We start from the raw sequence: 19,282 nt of genomic DNA, 5'->3' as shown, positions 1-19,282 counted from the left end.
TGGTGTAACGCAGGTACCTTTCTCTGAAGGACTCGATTTTTAAACTGGTACCAAAGCCCTGCTTAAGAATCTGAACTGGAACTGAACAGCCCCACCAGCTTGTTTGGTGAGTGGTTTTGGTTTGATTTTACCACTCCCTTCCTCACCGTGGGACAGCAGCCCTGCACTGCCATTGTGTGCTGGATTGCAGTAAATCCCACGGGCGGGCAGGCAGGCAGGCAGGCAGGCAGGCATCGACTCAGAGCACAGGCAGGGACAGTGGCTGTCTGGCAGCCCATTTCAAAGCAAGGAATCAAAACATTTGGGCAACAAGCTGCTCCTTCCGTAGCCCCAGGGTGGCTGCCTCCGATAGCCCCTACAAAAAGGGCATCAACTTCACAGTTTCTCAAAAGACAATCTCCCCCAACCCCAAGAAGCACTAAAACAGAATGGCAGTTTGAACACCCTATATCCATAGGCAGCTGTAAGTGGCTCTTTAACTGCTATTCCATGTTTATGGGAATAAAAAGGGATGAGGCCACGCATTTTATACTGGGTCTCCCAACCCAAAACATCTGTTTGCGAAGGAAAATCACTCAATCAATCCACATGTCTGGGGTAGCTCTAGATGAAAGGCAATATTTTGAAGCAGGCTAAATGTCTGGTGGTGTTTTGCTTCTGCTTAGCCGTTATTCAGCACAGGCGTACATAAAAGCATTTCATGCAACAGGCAGAGCAGCACCAAGCTGCACTGCATCTGGCATTTGCAATTCAGAGAGCACACACAAGCGACCCAGGACCAGCAACCAATTAAGTCACATCAGAAAAAAAGTAGTCGGTGTCTATTTATTAAAGGAAAGAGGGGTAAATCTAAGAAAAAGCACGGAGACAAAATAAATAGAATTGCAGCCATCCTTTACAGCTACTGGTGCACTATATTAAAGTGACACTCACTATACAAAGAAATGTGTTTGATACAGTCCAGTGGGTTGCACATGAATTGCATAACCTTGAAAATCATTGCACAAAGCATCGCAGCAGGAACACAGTTCAGAATTTTTTCTCCGGGAGATGCCTCAAATCTGATCGCTTTTATTGTGTGGGAGGTCAAAGCACCTGGCACAGAGTAAGCAAAAAGGGCTGGGAGAGCAGGGATCTGCTGCATCAGCGCCCGGTCACGTCCCAGCCCTGACATCAGCTCTCGCAGTAGCTCTGACCTGGACAAGTGATGCCCCACGGGAAAATCCCACTGCCTAGCAAAGCCTTGAAATTAATATTCTGATCAATGCCCAGGCACCCACTGGCAGGGCTGAAGGGAGCCTGTTCCTCGCAGCCCAGACTAGCGACACCGTTTGAGCCAGCCAGCAGGAATTCCGTGGAAGTGCTCTGTCTGCATCCACAAGGAGCCTCTCAGCCAGCAGCTCAGCACGCCACAGCAGCCTCGGTGGGACCCCGCCAGCGGTGCCAATGGCTCCCAGCCATCACCTGCCCCCAGCTCATTCCCTCCCATTCTACGGGGAAGCAGGTGGTTGGATGGAAGTGTCCACAACCCTGCAGCAGCATTTTACCCGGGTGTTACGAGAGAACCTGCCTCTGCTGTTTCTGCCATGCAGTTTCCAGGGATTTATGTACACGTTTCCAAGTCTGCTCAGCATAAAGCACAGGAAATACAGGCTTTTGCCACACGGGGAAGAAAGCACAGCAAAGATGACCAGGAAACATTCATAATTTTTAATTCACACCAGTAATAAAATTGCATTACATTTTTCATAAAATAAATGTTCCAGTTTATATACAGAAAACAGACTGTACAGAGCCCTCCCCCAGACCCCAAAAACTCACAAACATACAGGCAATGCAGTGCTCAGCTAAGCAGGCACAACTGTACATCTAAAATTGTAACTGCTTTGTGTTGGGGGGGAAAAGTACTACAATGTATATAGTCCTCTCTGGACCAAGAATTAAAAAAATATTGCAGGCAAGCTGACAGACGCCCTCGCTGCTCGTGCGGCCAAGCGCCCATCCCACAGTGCTCCAGCAAAGCAGGGGCTGTTATTGAACCTGGGACTCGAAGCTCCCGTTCAGCTGCCCTTCCTCATAGTCCATCTGACACAAGATCATGTTGTTCTTCAGGAAAAACTTGTCTCCCACGCAGAATCTGGAAGATGAAAAAGGATTAGTGGGCGTGAGTATGAACGGAGGTGACTTCGGGGGGAATTTGAGGCGGTTTGGGTCTGAAGGCGGCTCTGGTGAGCAGAGTGTGATTTCTAGCTCTGCCAGTGCTGAAACCCCTTGCTGTCCTGGGGTTTTGCTGTCCCTTTCCCTGGCACATCCACGCTTGGCTCCAGGCCACAGGGAGCAGCTCAGGGGGCAGGCCCCACTCTTTGCATGGCAGCTGCAGGAGGAGGTTGGGAGCAGTTAAGGGATCTGTCCCTGCAGACAAGAGATACTGGCTCTCCAGCCAGGAAATCAAGCGGGCAATATTACACGGAGCCTATTTGAAGTTTTTGCTGGTATCCACATTTCCACAGTTCCCTCGGGTGAAGCAGTATTTACACTAATTTCCAGGCAAGGACTGGCTATTAAGTCCTCCCTCACCCCCTTGTGTACAGTGCTGAACAATAAATAGAAATTTCTCGGTGGCTGGACTCCTAACCTTTATCTTCATTGAGCGAAGGGCACTGCTCTCTATATACCATGTAAATTGTTCTGTTTGTCTTGAAGTTGACAGAGAAGCTTGTGATATTTAACAATTTTATTTGACCATTAAGGTCAAAAAAGTTCCACATATAAGATTGGAGAGGTGCGACTTGGCAGCCAATAGCTCTGCCTGCCCTGCCTGCTTGCTCGGGAATCAGAAGCTAATCTTTACTTCTAAGATAACAAATAATGTTCTCTGCACCCAATTCAGGGGCTGGTTTTTGTCCATCACACTGGCAGGGCAGTGACAGACCAGAGCACAGGCTGCGCCAAGAGCTGAGTCTGAAATCAGCCTCAGGTCCCTAAAGCAGAGAGACACCCTGGGTCAGGCACTGTGCCTCCAGGCAGCTCTGCACTGAGAGGAAGGGGTAGGTACCAGCCTCTGGCAAGGCTAAATATCCACTGGGCTTTGAAGGAAGATAATTGGAGATGACCCAATCCTCAGGAGACTTAGCAGACCTCAAATGCCCATTTCCCCTGCTCCCAGGCAGAGCTTTGGCACTGCCTACTCCTTGTCTAAAGTGCTTTCATCATTTGTAACTCAGGCAGCTTCAGGCAGAGCATCCCCATAAAACTGAGTATTTTCTGCCAAAAGAACAGGACTGATAATTTTAGAGCTCCTTCATAGGGCCAACACGGGCACAAGTTTTCTCCAACTGGACACCTGCAAATAAGCTGATTAATTTGCCAAGTTGGTGCAGAGAACTGGGCATTGGTTCACACTACATAGGATTTCACTGAAGACCTTCCATCTTCTTCCCTCTGTGGCACATGCTCAAGTAGTTCTGAAATTCAACCTTTTCTGTATATTAAATAGATAAAAATTACTCCTAATTTAAATCAACAGCTTTTATGGTAAAAAACAGTACTGCACACACACTCTCCTTATGACCACCTTCCCCAGCAGCTGGTTTACTCACAGTGAATAAAAGACATCTGCTTGCTTTTCACTACTTATCCCCACCTTAAGAGCCATATAAATCTCCAGGAAGAGAAATGCAAAAATTACTCTTGCCACCAGCATCGTCAACAGCTGTCTCTTGCTAAACCTGGTTTTGGGTCTAGAGGAGCCAAAGGAGGAGCTGGAGAATTTGGGGGTTTAAAGCATGGTAGGCTGAGTAGTAATGCAGGACTTGCTGCAAACCTGATGTTTTAGGGAATAAAGTAATGAAAACACTGCACACTTGGTAAAAATATTAGAGATTTTGCTGTGATAGATTCAGCACTCTCTACAGAGTCCAGCTATAGAATGGCAAGTAAACTGGAAGAGATCTAAGGAAAGGTCTTCATCATCAAATCTCTACAGACCTGAAGAACAAGAAAGGGTTTCAGGTGAGGTTTCCAATTCAGAACTAGAACTGGCATCCACCTCTGCAATTTTGACTTTAGGTTTACTTAATCTCACTGTTCTCAGTGTCATCTCTTACAGGATCACTTCCATTCTGCCCTTTCAAGCCAAAATCGCTACAGAGTAAGTCATGAAAATTTGTAGCCCTCTGGCCTCAGCCAAAAGTAAGAATCTACACGTAGCCCATCTTTCAGAACAACTCAGCCCCTCACAAACTGAACAAATCCCTTGTGCATCACAGCACAACTCTGCCAGAACGGGGGATTACCTGCACTCTCCTGCCGGGCAGTGACAGCCCTGGAGGTTGTCTGAAGGGCAGAGTGGGACCACGCTGGCAGCTGGAGAGGAAAGGGAGGGAGGGAGATGCTTTGGAGTCTTTGAAATAAAGGGTGAAATTTAAAAGGAATTCCTGAAAAAGAAAAGTAGGCAGCACTGGATTTTTCCATGAGAGAAGAAGGGTGAAGTAGGGGGTTGGTGACAGATACTCATCCTGCAGACCTCCAAGGCCAGTCTAGCACTCCTGCCTGTGCAGCCCAGAGCTGGGACTTACATTTGAGATGCTCCAGCCCTAGTTCTGGGGTGGAGTTTGGGAGCACCCCCTCTCCTGCCCGGGAATCATCAGGAGGCTGGAAAGAGATGCTCCTGAGGGCCAAGCCTGGCAGCACCCACAACACGCCCGAGTCCGGAGACAAATCCCAGAACCGACTGGTGATTGTAGCAGTGCGGAAGGAGCATCTAGGGGAACGAGGGTGTCAGCTCTGTGCTCAAGCGTCACCAAACAAGACCGGGCAACTGAAAGCTCCCGCGTGGCTTCCGCAGGGAGCCCAAGGCCAGGAGCCACTAGATGTCACTGCCGCCCGGCACTGCCACCGCGCCCGTGCAGGGGACAGCATTCATGGAGCTCTGTGCCTCCAACAAGCACTGCCCCCGCCTTCAGTGAGGGAGGGGAGCCACCGCAGTCGCCTCCTCCGTGCTCTGGCACCAACCTGCTGACACCAAATTCATCTCTAGGGCTGAGCCACTGTCAAGAGGGTGCGAGAGCAGAATCGGACAGGATCTCCCAAGTTCAGGGGCAAGGCGGCAGGGGTTTGCATTCACACTCATGTATGGCTGCTTCATCAGAAATCCCACTGTGACTCTTTTCTAGAGTGAGCAGTGCATGTGTAAGTCAGGCTTTTAGCTTGACTTTTACAGAATTGGGTTCTCCATCTTCCCACAAGTTTTGTCATCTCTCTCACACCTTCCCACGGGATGAGGCACGGCATCCTAGTTTCATCTTTGAGAAACACAACCACAGACCCAGAACAGGAACCCCAGCACAGCCCTTGGACCCTGGGCAGTCAGTACAGCCTGACTAAGCAAGCAGTAAGGACAGCAAGCAGTTTCAGGTCTATCTTAGACAAGGATGGACGGATGCATCAGAAGGTGACACGGTCTGGTTCTGTGGGCTTCCATTCTGCCTACAATGACCAACAAACACGGGAAGATTTTTCATGGCCCTCCCAGATTCAACTGGCTACAGGTAGTCAAAGTGAAAACACTGTGCATGATGCTTTATTATACTCTCTGATAGGCATCTTCCACTGGGTAAAACCCTGCAGAAACACGTAAGCCCCACTCAATGATACCACCAAGATGCCCTGTTAGTTACACAACAACTGAAGGGATTTGTTCCTAGTGTTGGAAAGGGCTCAGCCAGAGTATCTTTCTCCTTCCTGCCCCTTCTCTTTATCCTTCTTCTTTTCCATCCCCAGTTTTGAGCTTGTCAGAAACATGATTTAAGCGAGATAACGTCAGTTTGCCAGAGGAGGTCCATTCACCATCGTCTGCCTTCTGCAAAGAGGGTAGATCCTGAAAGGACGCTGGAGCAGTTTGTTTTATTCAGCAGCAGCTGTACAGTCTGTGTCTGTGTCCTCCCCCTTGCCCCTCCAACTCCCACCAGCTCCAAGGGGATTTGCAGTAAAAGGGCTACAGGTACTTACATGCATCCCCCAGGTCAGCCTGGCAAACCAGCCCGAGCCCTGCCAGCAGGCTGCGAGCCCCAGACGGGCAGTGTGCATCAAACATTTCCCCTGTTTCACGGGCAAAGGTATAAATCAGTTTGTGTGTACAATAACTGTGTCCTCACCGCTGGTTGCAGAGCTGACAGGCAAAGCAGTCCAAATGGTAAACATTATCTCTGGCCCTCATCACCATCTCAAAGGCAGGGATCAGTTTACTGCAGGCAGCACAATTCCCGGTGGTACCAAAGAGCCTGCCAAAGAAGCACAATCATTAGAAGCCATTTTAATTAAATGGTGGAAGGACTAATTAAGTGTAATTAGCAGTATCAAATACTGTATTGCACCAATAAATAGAAGTTGCAGTCTCCATTTCACTGACCAACCAGCGTGAGGGAACTTGGGATAAAACTGCCTGGTGAGCAGGCTCCGATCATCGAGATGAAACTTCATTTGGTTTGTGAGCCTAGGGCTAATTTGCTGTCTAATGGAGAAAAGCATTAAACACTTAGAGCACTATTTTGGGGCTCACAAAATTTCAGTCAAAAACTATCTGCCTCTCTGCAGCAGTGGGGTAGGTGCTGGGAGCTTCCCGTCCTGCTCCACATGGGCTTGCTGCACTTGGCCGCAGCCTGACGGAGGGACAGGCTGGCAGCAGGACACAGAAGTCCTGCAAACTTTGCCAATCCTGGCAGGCAGCGTTGTAACAGAGCTCAGGAAGAACCTCACTTACCTGCTGTTTAAAAAGAAAAAGCACGACTTCTCTTGCAACGAGTGCACAGCGTTTCGCAAGGCATCTCAGAGAGCAAGCCCTCCTCCCCGGCTGTGCCCCCCTCCTCCTGCCTCCCCAGCCCTCCCGGGAGCCAGCTAAGCCCTTCCACGGCGGCCTGAACAGCATGCTCAGCCGTTCCACTTCAGCTCCCCGCTCCTCCAGGACAGCCCTTCAGCACTGGAAGCTTTGCCATTTCCATCCTGGCTTTCACTATCTGTCTCCCCAGATGTCTGCTGCTGTTACAGCTCCCGTCGGGGGGACTCAAGCAAGACTGCGGCATCCTTCCTGCGGCCCCCTCGCCCGAGGTGTCCCTGCAGACCCCGTGTGTGCCAGGGGCACGGTGCCACTGCGGCATCAGAGCCGTGCCAACCGGCCGGGGGCACTGATCCACGGGCTGACAGAACCAAGGTTCACCCCAGCCTCTGGTCAATAGGCATGTGGTTAGTTACTTGGCCTAGAAGATGATAGAAATTGTATTTTGGGGGCGATGAGCCTCAAGACGTACGATCCCTGCTGGCCATTAGCTCTGCGCACGCAACGCGCCGCTGCCCGCAGACAGATCTGGGCTCACGGTTTGCTTCAAGCCATCGGTTCTGGCTGATTCCACAACACGCAGATGAGAAGCATCAGGAAAATCTATAACCAATTTCTAAACCTGCAATTTCCAAGCTAATCAATACTAATTATTACTGGCCAGTAATTGTGAATTAAAACACCCAGCAGTGTTACAGAAACCTCCACACAACTCTCCCACCCTCCTCCACTGCCGTGCTCCTGAAGTCAGCTCGCTCTCCAGCTGTAAGAAAGCCCACCCTTATTTTTCTTTAGAAGTGGTATCAGTGGTCTTTCATTAGGCCTGGCCGGAAAACCCCAGGCCTTCCTGTGAAGAAACAGCACTGTGTTTTCCCTGAGAGCAAAACAATGCAAGCCAAAACAGAAACACTTGTGCAGGATGGAAAACTCGCAAAGGGAGTACTGAAACGTCTTCCCCTACAATTCCGTCACCTGAAAGCTGAAAGGCAGAGTAAAATCCCAGCTGTATCATTTGCACCAGCAAAAGTCAGCCCCTTTCTCCCTGCAAGCTCTTGCTCCTGCCCCCACAGGCAGGCCAGGCAGGGGAGGCAGCTGGGCACGGGCCTCAGCTGCCTAACGCCAGCAGACTGGACTGGAAAAATGCAGCACTGAGAAGCGTCCAGGTCTCCACCCTGGAACACCTTGGCTCTCATTCAGCACCCACTCACAAATCAAGCCATTACTCCAGACATTCCTCCCTTCCTCAGCATAGCAGCCCCTTTCCACTTGGGCACAGCAAAGCCTGACAGCTTTTGCCAGGATTTTCCCATTTCCCATAAAACCAGGCATCCGTTTTTAGAGTACCCAAGTCACAGCAAACTCAAAAAAAATGAGTCAAATGCATTAGGCAGGGAAACTGGGAGGTTAATCCTAGATTTGCTCTGTGCCCAGCACTACTACATGCACAAGTATAAAATATCCATTATTCATTAGCATCACAGTTGTGTGGAGCTCAATCTAGATTAAACAAAATAAAGGGGCCCCAGACAGCACCATTTGCATTGTTAAGCAGGTGCTTTTCTTCAGCCTTCAAATAGGAGACTTTTCTAAATGGAAATGATGGGGAAATTTGGACAGATGTTCACTTAACTATTTAAACAGTTAGCTTAAGAAACATGAAAAATGTATTTGGCATCGTATTCACCTGTCTCCTTTCAGGGGTTTTGGGGGTAAACCAATTGTTAAACAGCTTTGACTGTTTGCATGAGATCTGAAGCTTATGTTCTGTCCAGCTGAAATTGTGTTGCCTTCTAATGTCTACATAACGTAGCTTCCAGCGAGTCGGTGTGCTAATCTTTTTCTCTTCTATCAAGTTTCACAGCCCTCCACACCCTCCCTTTCCCAACAGATGAACATTTCACACTTATTCTAGCACCTCCTAATTTTAATCTGCTTTTCGGGGACTGATTTAGAGCCCCATATATTCACCATCCTTCTAAAAATACGCTGTAACTTGTACCTCAGTGAACATGACTTTTTTTCAATCTGTTGGAAGAAGACGCAAAATGAATGGAGTCTTTTCCCTTTTCTTGTTTGCTTGTGGAAAACCTGCCACCTCTGACATCTCCTGATCCAGAAGCTACTTGAGCTGAAACTTTCTGAAGTGGGGAGCTTAATGTTATTGGAAGGAGGGAGAGAAGAGAAGGAGCAGGAGGAAAAGCCTTCTGCCCCAAGCCCCATCTGTGGTTAAATTTAAAATAACCCCACATGAACAAACTGATCTGCATTCTGTCCCCCAGACACCTTCGTAACAGATGCAACACTCTCTCACGCATTCACACACACGAAGTTGAAGCGCATCAGAAAAATCTATCAGAAGATGTTTAGCCTCTACTTACCAGCTCCGAGCCATTGGCATAAAAGAAGCTGGAAATACAGAAAGTTTTCAGTTTGGGGTTGTTTTGCTTCTTCTGAAAAACCCTATTTATTCACTTCCCTTTGAAGTTAAAAGGCAACAATTCTTAAGTACAGATTTATTCCCCTTTATGTAACAGGAAGACCCAGCCAGCTTGTAAATAAGCATAGACTATGCAGATTTAAAATTTAGCACAATTAAACTTTTAGCCTGTGGTAGTAATTATGTTTAATGGCTCTTAGCCTGAACTTAACCATGTCTATTGTTGTCAGCCAGTCTAAAAGCAGGAGTTTGTCCAAGGACAATTTTCTGTAGTTTATGGGCACACTAGAAACCCCGCTATGCCCTGTTCTCATTGGCCATTGATGTCAGTGTGTATAGTAAAAATTAAAGCTAATTGGCACACAGGAGCAGCCCTGAATGCAAATGAATTAATGGGAAAAGAAGGGAGTGCTCCTGGAAGCAGTAGGCAACTGTCAAAGGATGGGTTTTATGTAGTCCTGTCTGGGCTAAAGAGCAGTCTTCTGCATGGTGATCTGGACCTCAACAGCTCCATGAGTACAACTCAAGTTAATTCAAACTATAGTAATGTCACAGCACCCTGCAGGGGTTTTTTTTGGGGGGGGGAAAAGAATGGTAAAGAGTTCTTACTGGAGGGAAAACAGTAAGAAACTTCTCATATGAACACGTTAAGTTTAGCACCTTTTAACAGATTTTTCATTCAAACAAGATGTTTGGGGGGCTAAACTGAGAACCTGATTGCCTATTTCTGTCACCACTAGGAACAACAATCTGGTTTAGTCATTGCCTACAAGGAGAGAGTCTCCATTTCTTCTCGCCCCCTCTAGCCTGGTGTCTGACTAGATAGCAGCTTGCAATCAAAAAAGAAGGAGAAAATCTTCCCTCTGCAGAAAGAGTAAAAATTTTGGAACTGTTGACTCCACAGGAGACAAAAAAAGAGGAAGAAGGACAGGCACATATAAATAATGAGTGGTACAGAAAGGAAAGGTTGGCAGTGTCAGTCAGATTTTTTAAACACAAAACAAGTTCAAAATTCAAACAGCTGAGTCGAGCCTGATAATCCCTCCCCAGAAAAGGGGGTTTTGTCAACACTGAAAGATAAGAATTATGAAATGAAAGAGGACTAAACACTAACCTACAGATAAATATCTACATTTGTAGATATTGTGTACAACTACACATTTTTCTATATGTTTATATATCCAGATTATCTGGATGTGCAAGTTTTAGAAGAGCTATGGAACTCCATACTCATATCATCTCCAGGTGACAGAGGTTTTCCTATACACCTTCTCTGCTGCTGTTTATTTCTTAGTTTCATCAGGACCTGCTGTAGAACAAGACTTGCTTTATGTACCTTAAACCCATCATCATGAAAAGAAACAGTTTTGTCCCCACCTTTTGAAACAAACCAAAAACTGGTTTTTCAGTGAGGGTGGCTCTTAAATACTGCAATCAGTATTTTTCCCACCTGTGGATATCAGAAATATGCTGAGCTACAAGCATGATTTGACTGGAATATTGAATATACCAATAAATGCAGGGAAAGCCTGAACATCACTAAAAAGATAAAAAAAATAAGCTTAAAAGCAACTTCAGACAACTTTCCTGTGATCAGCCTTTGTGTAATATTAGAGAAAGCCTCAGTGACAGGAGATTCAGCACCATAAATACATATTAGCTGGTGCACCCTCCTATCCAGAACGCCGTTGTCAGGGCTGCAGTGGGAAGTCATGTCAGCTGAAAGAAAGGAAATGCATTTTGATACTAATGAAGTTGGTCAAGCTGTCCTCTCATGAAGCCTTCAAGTTCAATCCCAAAGAATTTACATCTCGTATGCCAAAGGGTTTGGCATTCAAGGACAGCATGGCAGGGGGAGTTGAACCAGTACGGAACAGCCCCTGGCCAAGTGACCACACTGGTTCAGAGATTACTGGGCGTGAACTTCAAGGTTGCTCAAGGGAGTCTGTTTTCACTTGAAGGACACATCTGAATGTTCACTTATTTTTATTCCTTTGGCCTCTCCCTCCATCTTTCCAGCGGATATTTACAGAGGGGTTGGGACTATTAGCAGGTAGGAGAAGTCCAAGTCCTCCTCCCCTGCCCCAGCCGTTCCCATGGTATAACTGAACCTGCTGACCTTAAGCCCATCCTTGCTCTGGCACTGCTGAATACAAGTGCAACAACATCCTCTTAGGAGAGTTTAAACAGAGCAGTCAGAAAACGGCAAAGCTGAAAGTGCTGGAGGCATGCTAGTGTACCAGAGCCAGGCAGAATTACTCCCCATTTGCTTTCCTCCTCAGTGAGAAGTTGTGGAGATGGAAAAAAAAGGGCAAAAAGCAAACAAACAAACAAACAGTACGGGCACAGGCTGTGAGAAACCCAGCTACTGTGGAGGAAAAAAAAAAATCTGTACTTTAACACCACAAAGCACAGCAATATTGCCAAGACACATTGTATTTTGAGCCTAATTAATCCTCCTTAATCTGTACAGACACCAAGTGTAGAAGTGAGGGTATCCTATGTAGCATGCAAGACACTCCCTATTGCGAGGCAAAAGCAGCACTTCAGTCTAGTGACATTTTTAGGCTCTGAGCAGACACCATTTGTTCAGACACACTGCATTTATACCTCTCCTTCCCACGCTGAACATGTCCCTTGAAAATCTGGCAGGGCATGCTCCTGGTGCGTGCATGCACACCGTGCTTCTCCAGAGGAAAAAAAAAGTCCCAAATTCTCTCCTTCCTGCTGCAAAGGTGCTGCAGCTTCTGCAGGTTGAAGCCACACTTGGAGTGTTGGTGATGTCTTGGGGAGATTAACTGAAATTCTGTCTCTTGGGGCACACACATCTCGGTTCCCAAAGGCTTGTTCTCACACATCCAGCCGTGGTTTAGTGGTTTGGCTCAGGGCTGTTGTCACTGACTCGAGGAAGGCCACCAGGAGGAGGGAATTTGTCCACATTCTCCTGTGCCAATAGAGCAGGGCACCCGTGTTTGTGCTCTTATCCCACAAGAAAATTAAACCCTGCACATTTGCCAGATGCAGAACACTTCACCTAAGGGGCTCCTAAAGTGATTCACTGACAGAATGAATGCCCCGGGGCGTCTGGAGTAGAGCAAAAACCCCAGGACTCAGCATTTGAGTAATTTGAAGCAGGAGCTGCTGAGGGTGGCGTTCAAGCCTCCATGATACAAAAAGTGCTGAGGGGTGACAGGGAATGGCAGTCCTGCCAGGAGGTCCCCGTCCCTCAGACAGGATGCAGAGGGCTGCTCTGCTCCCTGGAGGAACCAACACCAGGTGCAGAGTGATGCCGTGCCGAGTTTGCAGCCCTGATGTGGGAAGGTGGGTGAAAAGAACTGCCATGAAACCCACTGAGAACAGCATCAGGGTTTCCCAGAAAGCCCTTCTCTTTTACTGATTCACCATCATTTTTTTAAGGCAGGTTTTGAGCTTTCTTTGGAGTCTAATTAAGGCCCCAATCAGTTTACGTGATGAAAAACTTTCCCAACGCCAGCATATCAAACACGCAGAAGCAACAGTTCTGCTCCTCTCAAAGCAAGCCCGACTTGCCTTTGCTCGTGTGAGGGCACCATGCTGAGTAAAAAGGAAAAATCACGTTCTTCATCAGCACTTCACAGTGAAATTTAAGTTGTCAGTTCCTCATGGGAAATCCTGATGCAACACCCGGCCCATCCCTGTGAAGCGGAGCTTGGTGAATGTTTAATTATGCCTCGGAACAAACACACATCGCTGCGTGGGGGCTGCGAGGAGCCATCTGAGCCTGCATGCTAAGCTGCTCTGTCCCAGAAGCAGTTCCTTCAATAGCATTTGCTTATCAAAAATAATTAGAGGTAGGAATGCTGGAACTGTGATTATGGAACAAATGGTAAATCTATTTGCTGAGACGAAATGTATTGAAAGATACATCGAGACACAGCTGGAGACTGAGGTGATACCACAAGGATAACAACTCAAGATCCAATTTCATCTTTCATGATTAAAAAATGAGCAAGAAAGTGTTTTATGAAATGTGAAGGTTAACAAATGTTCCTTCACAAGCAATGACGACAGTTTATCTTTTGAAACAAATGATCAGGCTACGGTCGGCTCGCAGCTCCTGGAACACGTTGGGAAGATTGCTGCTGAAAACCCACCGAGGATCAGCACACACAGCTGGCAGCCCACCGTGCTCCCAGTGCCTGGGACAAAGCCAGCTCCAAAGGAACGCTGCCACAGCGGGCACGGAGCTGCTCGTGCTCGTGTCCCCACCCTCTGCCACAGGTCCATCCCTCACCCCAATCCCTGCAGTGGCTGTGGCTCATCCACACCTGCCCTCAGGAGGGGTGGCACAGGAGGGTCCCAGAGCTGCAAATTGCCAACAGACTATTCCAGGAGCCCTCTGGCTGAATTCCTCTGACTGTTCTCCAGTCCTTTGGGGTGCAACTACATTGTGAAGTATGAAAACTTGTTTTTAGGAACGAGTTCTGCTGAAATTTGACTAGTAGACCAAACACCGTGAGTTGTTCAACAAGGAAAAAAAACATGGATAGAAACTCTAAAACTCCTAATGTGAAGGAATTATATAATGACAGGAATGGTTAATTTGCCAAGAAGAGAAATTCAAATTACCAGGAGGGAACAGACAGTAGAGAAGAACATGATGGCAACTTTAGCTCCTTCTATTAATAGAACTAATAGTTAAATAGAGGGAGAAAGAAATATTATATGTAGAAGCCAACACAAGATGTTTTAAAGTAAAAAAATTGCTTTATATTTCTATAAATATGGGACTGTGTACCAATGCCCTTATTCCAATCCCAGGAGCCTGAAAGGGTTTCTTAGCTTCAGGAGAACAGATCCCAGGAGTTCAGCAGAACCCCCCAAAAAAACCCAGTATAAACTAAATTTACTTATTAGTAAGAATAAAAGCCATGATATCTGTAAAGCTGCCTAAACAGCTGAAAGCTAATTAACAACACTGTTACAGAATTCATTATTATTCCTTTCTAGCTGAGTCTTGGTCAAATTTCCTAGGATATGACAATTACACTGTTCTTCCCAACAAAAACACTCAAAGCTCTAACACCCTAAATTCAGATAAGGGGGAAATATTTAATGTAAAGGCCACAAAAGTCTTCACAGTTTAGCCATGCTGCACAAATAGCAACAGACTTCCCCCGTGTCGGGCCAGGAACTATTCCAACCCGAAAAACGGAGACAGAGGTGTTACAAGACCCCTTTCAGGCACAGAAGTTTGTTCCAGAGACCACATTTAACTGGTGCTGTGACAGAAGCTGCATGGCCATGGTCAAACACAAGTCCCAACCGTTGCCTTCCATAGTTCCTATCATGAACTGCCCTCTCTTCTCAAAGCTGGGACATGGGCCATTTCCTGGGGTCTGCAATGCCTGGCTTCTTTTCCATCTGCAGCACAGGCTTCTGGTGTGCCCCAGAAAATTCACATCATCTAGGGGCCAGTGGGAAAATCACAGATTAAGCTTTTCCACCTCAAAGCAGCATTCTCGGGATAAACCAAGGAAAGAAAGGAGTGCTCTACAACTCCAGTGATAGAAAGGCTCCTCTAAGCCTAACAGCATCAATAGTGCTGTCCTTTGGCACTTTAACATGTCTGCTTTGATGCCACACATTATTTTTGTTATGAAACTAGAATAAACCAAAATCAATGCGGTGCTTATTAAATGGACAAAACATGGGGTAGCTCACAGGTCTCAAAAAAGCAAATGTAAACTGGAAACACTGTCCAGCTCAGTATTTGTAGCAGGGTTCTGCAATACATAGAATAAAGCTGAATATCTATCTTCAGGGTCAAATGAAAAAAAAAAAAACAACAACACAAATATAACACTTTTTCAAGACCAGAAATGACAAAGTCAAGAGAAGTGATAAATAATGAAGTGGAGAATGACAGATGGAGAGACCTGGATCACTTGGCAAGCTGGGTGCAAACAAGATAAAGAAAAGATAATGTATAAACAAGATAAAGTACAAACAAATACTTCAGAAAATAATGCAGCTGTTCTTCCTGGAAACAAAACTATTCCTGAAAGTAGCTCTCCTAAGAGATTTTGGGGGTCCTTGTGATAGTATCTAGCATGACCCAATTGTGATACTGCAATGAAAGACTTCCTCGCAAAGGGAAGAACCGCAGTATTCTTCACTGACACATCAGAATTATGTCCACAACACAGAAAAAGTATAGCTAAGCTGAAGAAGGAGAACCAAAATGCTAATTTGGGGGTGGAAATCTCTGTGTTGAATTTGAACCTTCTGGAGCTCAATTTTTTTTAGCTTAGCACAGACAGGGTTAGGAATGCTTCCAGAGCAAGTGACTTGTGACATTAGTAAATATTCAGATTTAAGGAAGGTACAAAAATTCTTTCATTATAGTGAAGATAGTTGACTCTTTCCTCATCACACCCGTTCCATTTTTCCACGGGCTGCTTATCCTGTCTTTTCCACCTCAGATGTGTTCACCCTTACCCAAGCTCCTCCTCACTTAGATTTTGGGGACACGCCCCACCTAACCAGATGTGGAGCTTCAACTTCTGCCTGTGTGGCAGAATTTCAGCCGGGATATTTCATGTGTGCCCTTAAGAGTTTCAGCTCCAAAACCCTCCTGTGAGCAGGATGCTCTTGTGCACTGCTGGGCTGAAGGGCAAGGTGGCAGCTCCCACATGGCAGCTGATAGACTCAGTCCTTCTGTTTGGCTCAGCGCTTAATCTCTCATCTTTAGAAGGAGAAACTTGTTTGTTCAAGTTTACTGAGATAATATTTACTGAAGATTTTCAGAAATGCGTTTTACATTGCAACACATGAAGCATCTGAGCACTGACACTAATCTAGGCAGCCCCTGAACACTGCAAGGTTAGAAGGCATTTTACCTCCCTGCCTTCCAGCAGCGTGCTGGGTTTGCTTTGCTTCAGATGTTTTGCTGGTTGAGCTTGCCTGGGAAATGCTAGCAGTGCATGAGGAAAAATAAAACATACACATTAGCTGGAGATCAAGTGCATTCTTCCAAAGGAAAAACAAAGCAAAACTCAGAGTGTTTTGCAGTGTGACCCTCATAATAATATTTGCATTAGGCCTGCTGTCTTATTAATATTCATTTATGTTTGCATAAAGTATCTTGCACAAAACCCCCATACACACCAGGCAAAAAATCCCATGTGTTATGTATTGCAGACACACACTGACAGGATGGTTCTAGCTCCGAGTTAGTGATGGTCTCTGCTGACTTCCTCAGACAGAAACATTTTTTGAAGTTGATCTGTAATTTTGGAGTTTTGCTCTGTTTAGTTAGGGAAGAGACAAGAGCCCCTTGGGATGCACCTTACTCAAGACTAGAAGTCTGTCTGAAAGCTATGACTGAAAAAGAAAACGTAAAGGTTTGGTCAGGTCTCAGTCGATATGCAAGGAGAATTAAGAGTTTTTCCTAATTTACTCAGCAAGCAGAGTTTGTTCTTGATGGTCCATAATAACAAAAGTCATGACCTCCTCCTTCTACCTTCACCTAAAACCAGGATTTCACCTCCCTGATTGCAAAATATGTTAAGTGCAAATAAAAAGCCCTGCTTAGACAGTGGAAGAAACTCCAGTCTCTTCTGGGCAGGGCTGGCCATGCACGAGCACATGTGTTCACAGGAGAGCTTTGGGAAGCCAGACAGCCGGCAGCACGCTGAGAGGCTTCGGGAAGAGCCCACAGTACGTCCCTCTATTTACCTCAGGTAATCTCTGCGGCAGAGAATGAGATTTGCTTTTGTGTAAAGAGTTGATCCAACCTCTCCAAGACGACAGTCACAGCAGGCACACTTTAGACAGTCTTCATGCCAATACTTATCCAGAGCCTTCAGCAGGTAGCGGTCCTTGATCTTCCGGTTGCAGCCAGCGCAGCCCTTCTGCTTCCCTTTGGGTTGTACGGATAACATGGGCACACCTGCAACGCAAACACAGCACCTCCTTTAGAGGACATCCAAACAGCTCGGCCAGGCTGCGGCATTTGGGGCAGATCTGTGAGCAAACACTGCTGCTGCTGCCATTACAAGGAGCTCACATTGCAAGGAGCTGACAGCCAAAGGAATTCGAACCTCATCTGCTGTCGCAGGCTAAGAGGGAGTGCGACACTTGCAGGAACGCAGCCCTTTTTTCCTAAGGGTAGGACTGACACAACGCACCAGACTTTTTCTAACAAACATCTTGCAGCAGAATAAACTGCCTGCAATTTCAACATTTGTTTTTTCCCCTCATTAGCTGTACCCTTGTGTTGTTAATTACCTGCCACAGACAATTAAAAAGAGCAGAAGGGCCATCAGTGTATGTACTCCCCCCCCGCCCGGTCCAGCATCTTGGCTGAATCAAGTTTGATGGGGAAGGGAGAGGAGTGGGTACAAAAAGATGTTCTATGCCACTGTTTTTCCTCTCTTGTGAATCCTGTTGGTGACAGAGGCCTGACTGAAAACCAGAGCAGGCCAGGGACTGCTCCAAAATAAATGAAATTCAAATACCCTTGAGAACAACCGCACCAGTGCCCCTCTGCCACTAGTGAAGCCACATTCTTTAAGCAGAGCTTTCCTCCTCCTCATGTATTGATGGAGACAGTAGCAAAAAGCCAGGAGTTTCTTCCTCCCTGGAAGTCCCTACTGGGACTGCAAAGCAAGCATAGCTGGTTATGAGGTGGTGACAGCATACTCAGGTCAGGAGGCTGGGGGAGACTTGCTGTGGCCACCTTCCTCTCCGTGCTGTCTCCAGGTTTTTCCTTTTCTCCAAGCAGCCAGTGCCTGCCACGGTGAGCACTGACACAGCTGTGATACCTGTCACTCTTCTCAGTTTAAGAGCGAGGCAGGAAAGGACTTCATGGAATCAATAGGTGGAAAAATAAACAAGGATTGTATTGTAGGTGAGGGACAGGACAGGAAATGATGAAAGAAGAAATTAACTCACTGAGATGCCAGAATTCCATTTGCTCTAGAGCCTTGATTTAATTTGTTATGATTTTTATTTTTACTGGTGTCAGTCACTAAAAATGACAATGCTGGGCCTGTAAGAAGCACACTGTGGGCTTTAGCAATGCAGAGATGATGAGAAGGGACACTGTGGCACAGTAGCAGGTGTCACTGGTTATATACTGTTACACAACGTTAATCCACCCTTTCTGTAGGAAGCGCTGGATGTCCCAGAAAGTAGCAGCTTGATAATAGAATTATTAACAGTCCCTTAACCAGAGAGGACCGAGCAAGTGCCACTGCAGTAAGTGACATGTGCTGCTTTCCTTAAAAGCCAGGGTGACCTGAGAGCGCCTAATGGTCAGCACATGTAAACCCACCACTCCCACAGTAATAATTGCTTTGTCAGAGCCGCGAGCAGATGACAATAACACTTAAGACACCTCCACACAAACAGCGAGGTATTGATCCATCTGTAATCAAAGTGGTCTCAGCAGCACAGAGACAGGCCAAGTAACATTCAAAAACCCTAAAGGCTTAAAGAGGCCTCCTGCCCTCTCCTGCAGCACACTCAAAACCTGCTTGCCAAATCCCTACAAGCAAACTTTTGATGCCAGTGACGAATCTGCAATAATTAAGTGAAAACCCGTGTTAGACTGTCACATATGCAACCTGTAATGCTGCCGAGAGAAATTCTACATACAAAGCCACAGAGAAACACACACACGTTTGGAAAGAGGGAGAAGACAGGGAAGCATCAGAAGTGGATTATGCTGCAGGTGCCAGGGGTCAGACTGCAGAAGTCCTGCGCGCCTGGTGAGAGTTTCTTACGAGAATGAGGGAAGTGGCCCCATGGTTCTAGACACACCTTTTTTTGGTTTTGTTTGTTTTTTTAATCCAAAGTACGTTTTAGTAGCAAAGAGAAGCTTCAATTTTCGAGTAATTTCCATGCTCTTCCCGACTCCACGGCAGCACATTGTGAGAAGAGGCTGCCTTGTTGTGAGGCAGAGAAGGGCGAGCCCGTGAATTTGCATTTGCAAGCTGTGTGAGATCAGTACCAGTGATGAAAGAAAA

At 46.6% G+C, this 19,282-nt stretch overlaps 1 protein-coding gene across 2 annotated transcripts in view; it reads right to left on the bottom strand.

Annotated features, from left to right (window-relative positions):
* Positions 1 to 1,886: 1,886 nt before the first annotated feature.
* Positions 1,887 to 19,282, bottom strand: part of LMO1 (LIM domain only 1) — a 58,875-nt gene continuing 41,479 nt past the window's right edge. For both annotated transcript variants that reach the window (XM_082283750.1, XM_082283749.1), the window contains exons 2-4: positions 16,989 to 17,202; positions 6,156 to 6,281; positions 1,887 to 2,137 (exon numbers count right to left, since the gene is read on the bottom strand). In XM_082283750.1, the coding sequence (XP_082139876.1) occupies positions 2,032 to 2,137; positions 6,156 to 6,281; positions 16,989 to 17,202 (446 nt within the window). In that variant the 3' untranslated portion in view covers positions 1,887 to 2,031. The remainder of the gene's footprint in view (positions 2,138 to 6,155; positions 6,282 to 16,988; positions 17,203 to 19,282) is intronic.

The sequence above is a fragment of the Coloeus monedula genome, assembly GCF_965178545.1.
Source record: "Coloeus monedula genome assembly, chromosome: 6".
In the NCBI taxonomy this organism is placed as follows: Eukaryota; Metazoa; Chordata; class Aves; order Passeriformes; family Corvidae; genus Coloeus; species Coloeus monedula.
This window is presented reverse-complemented; position numbering and strand designations above follow the sequence as displayed.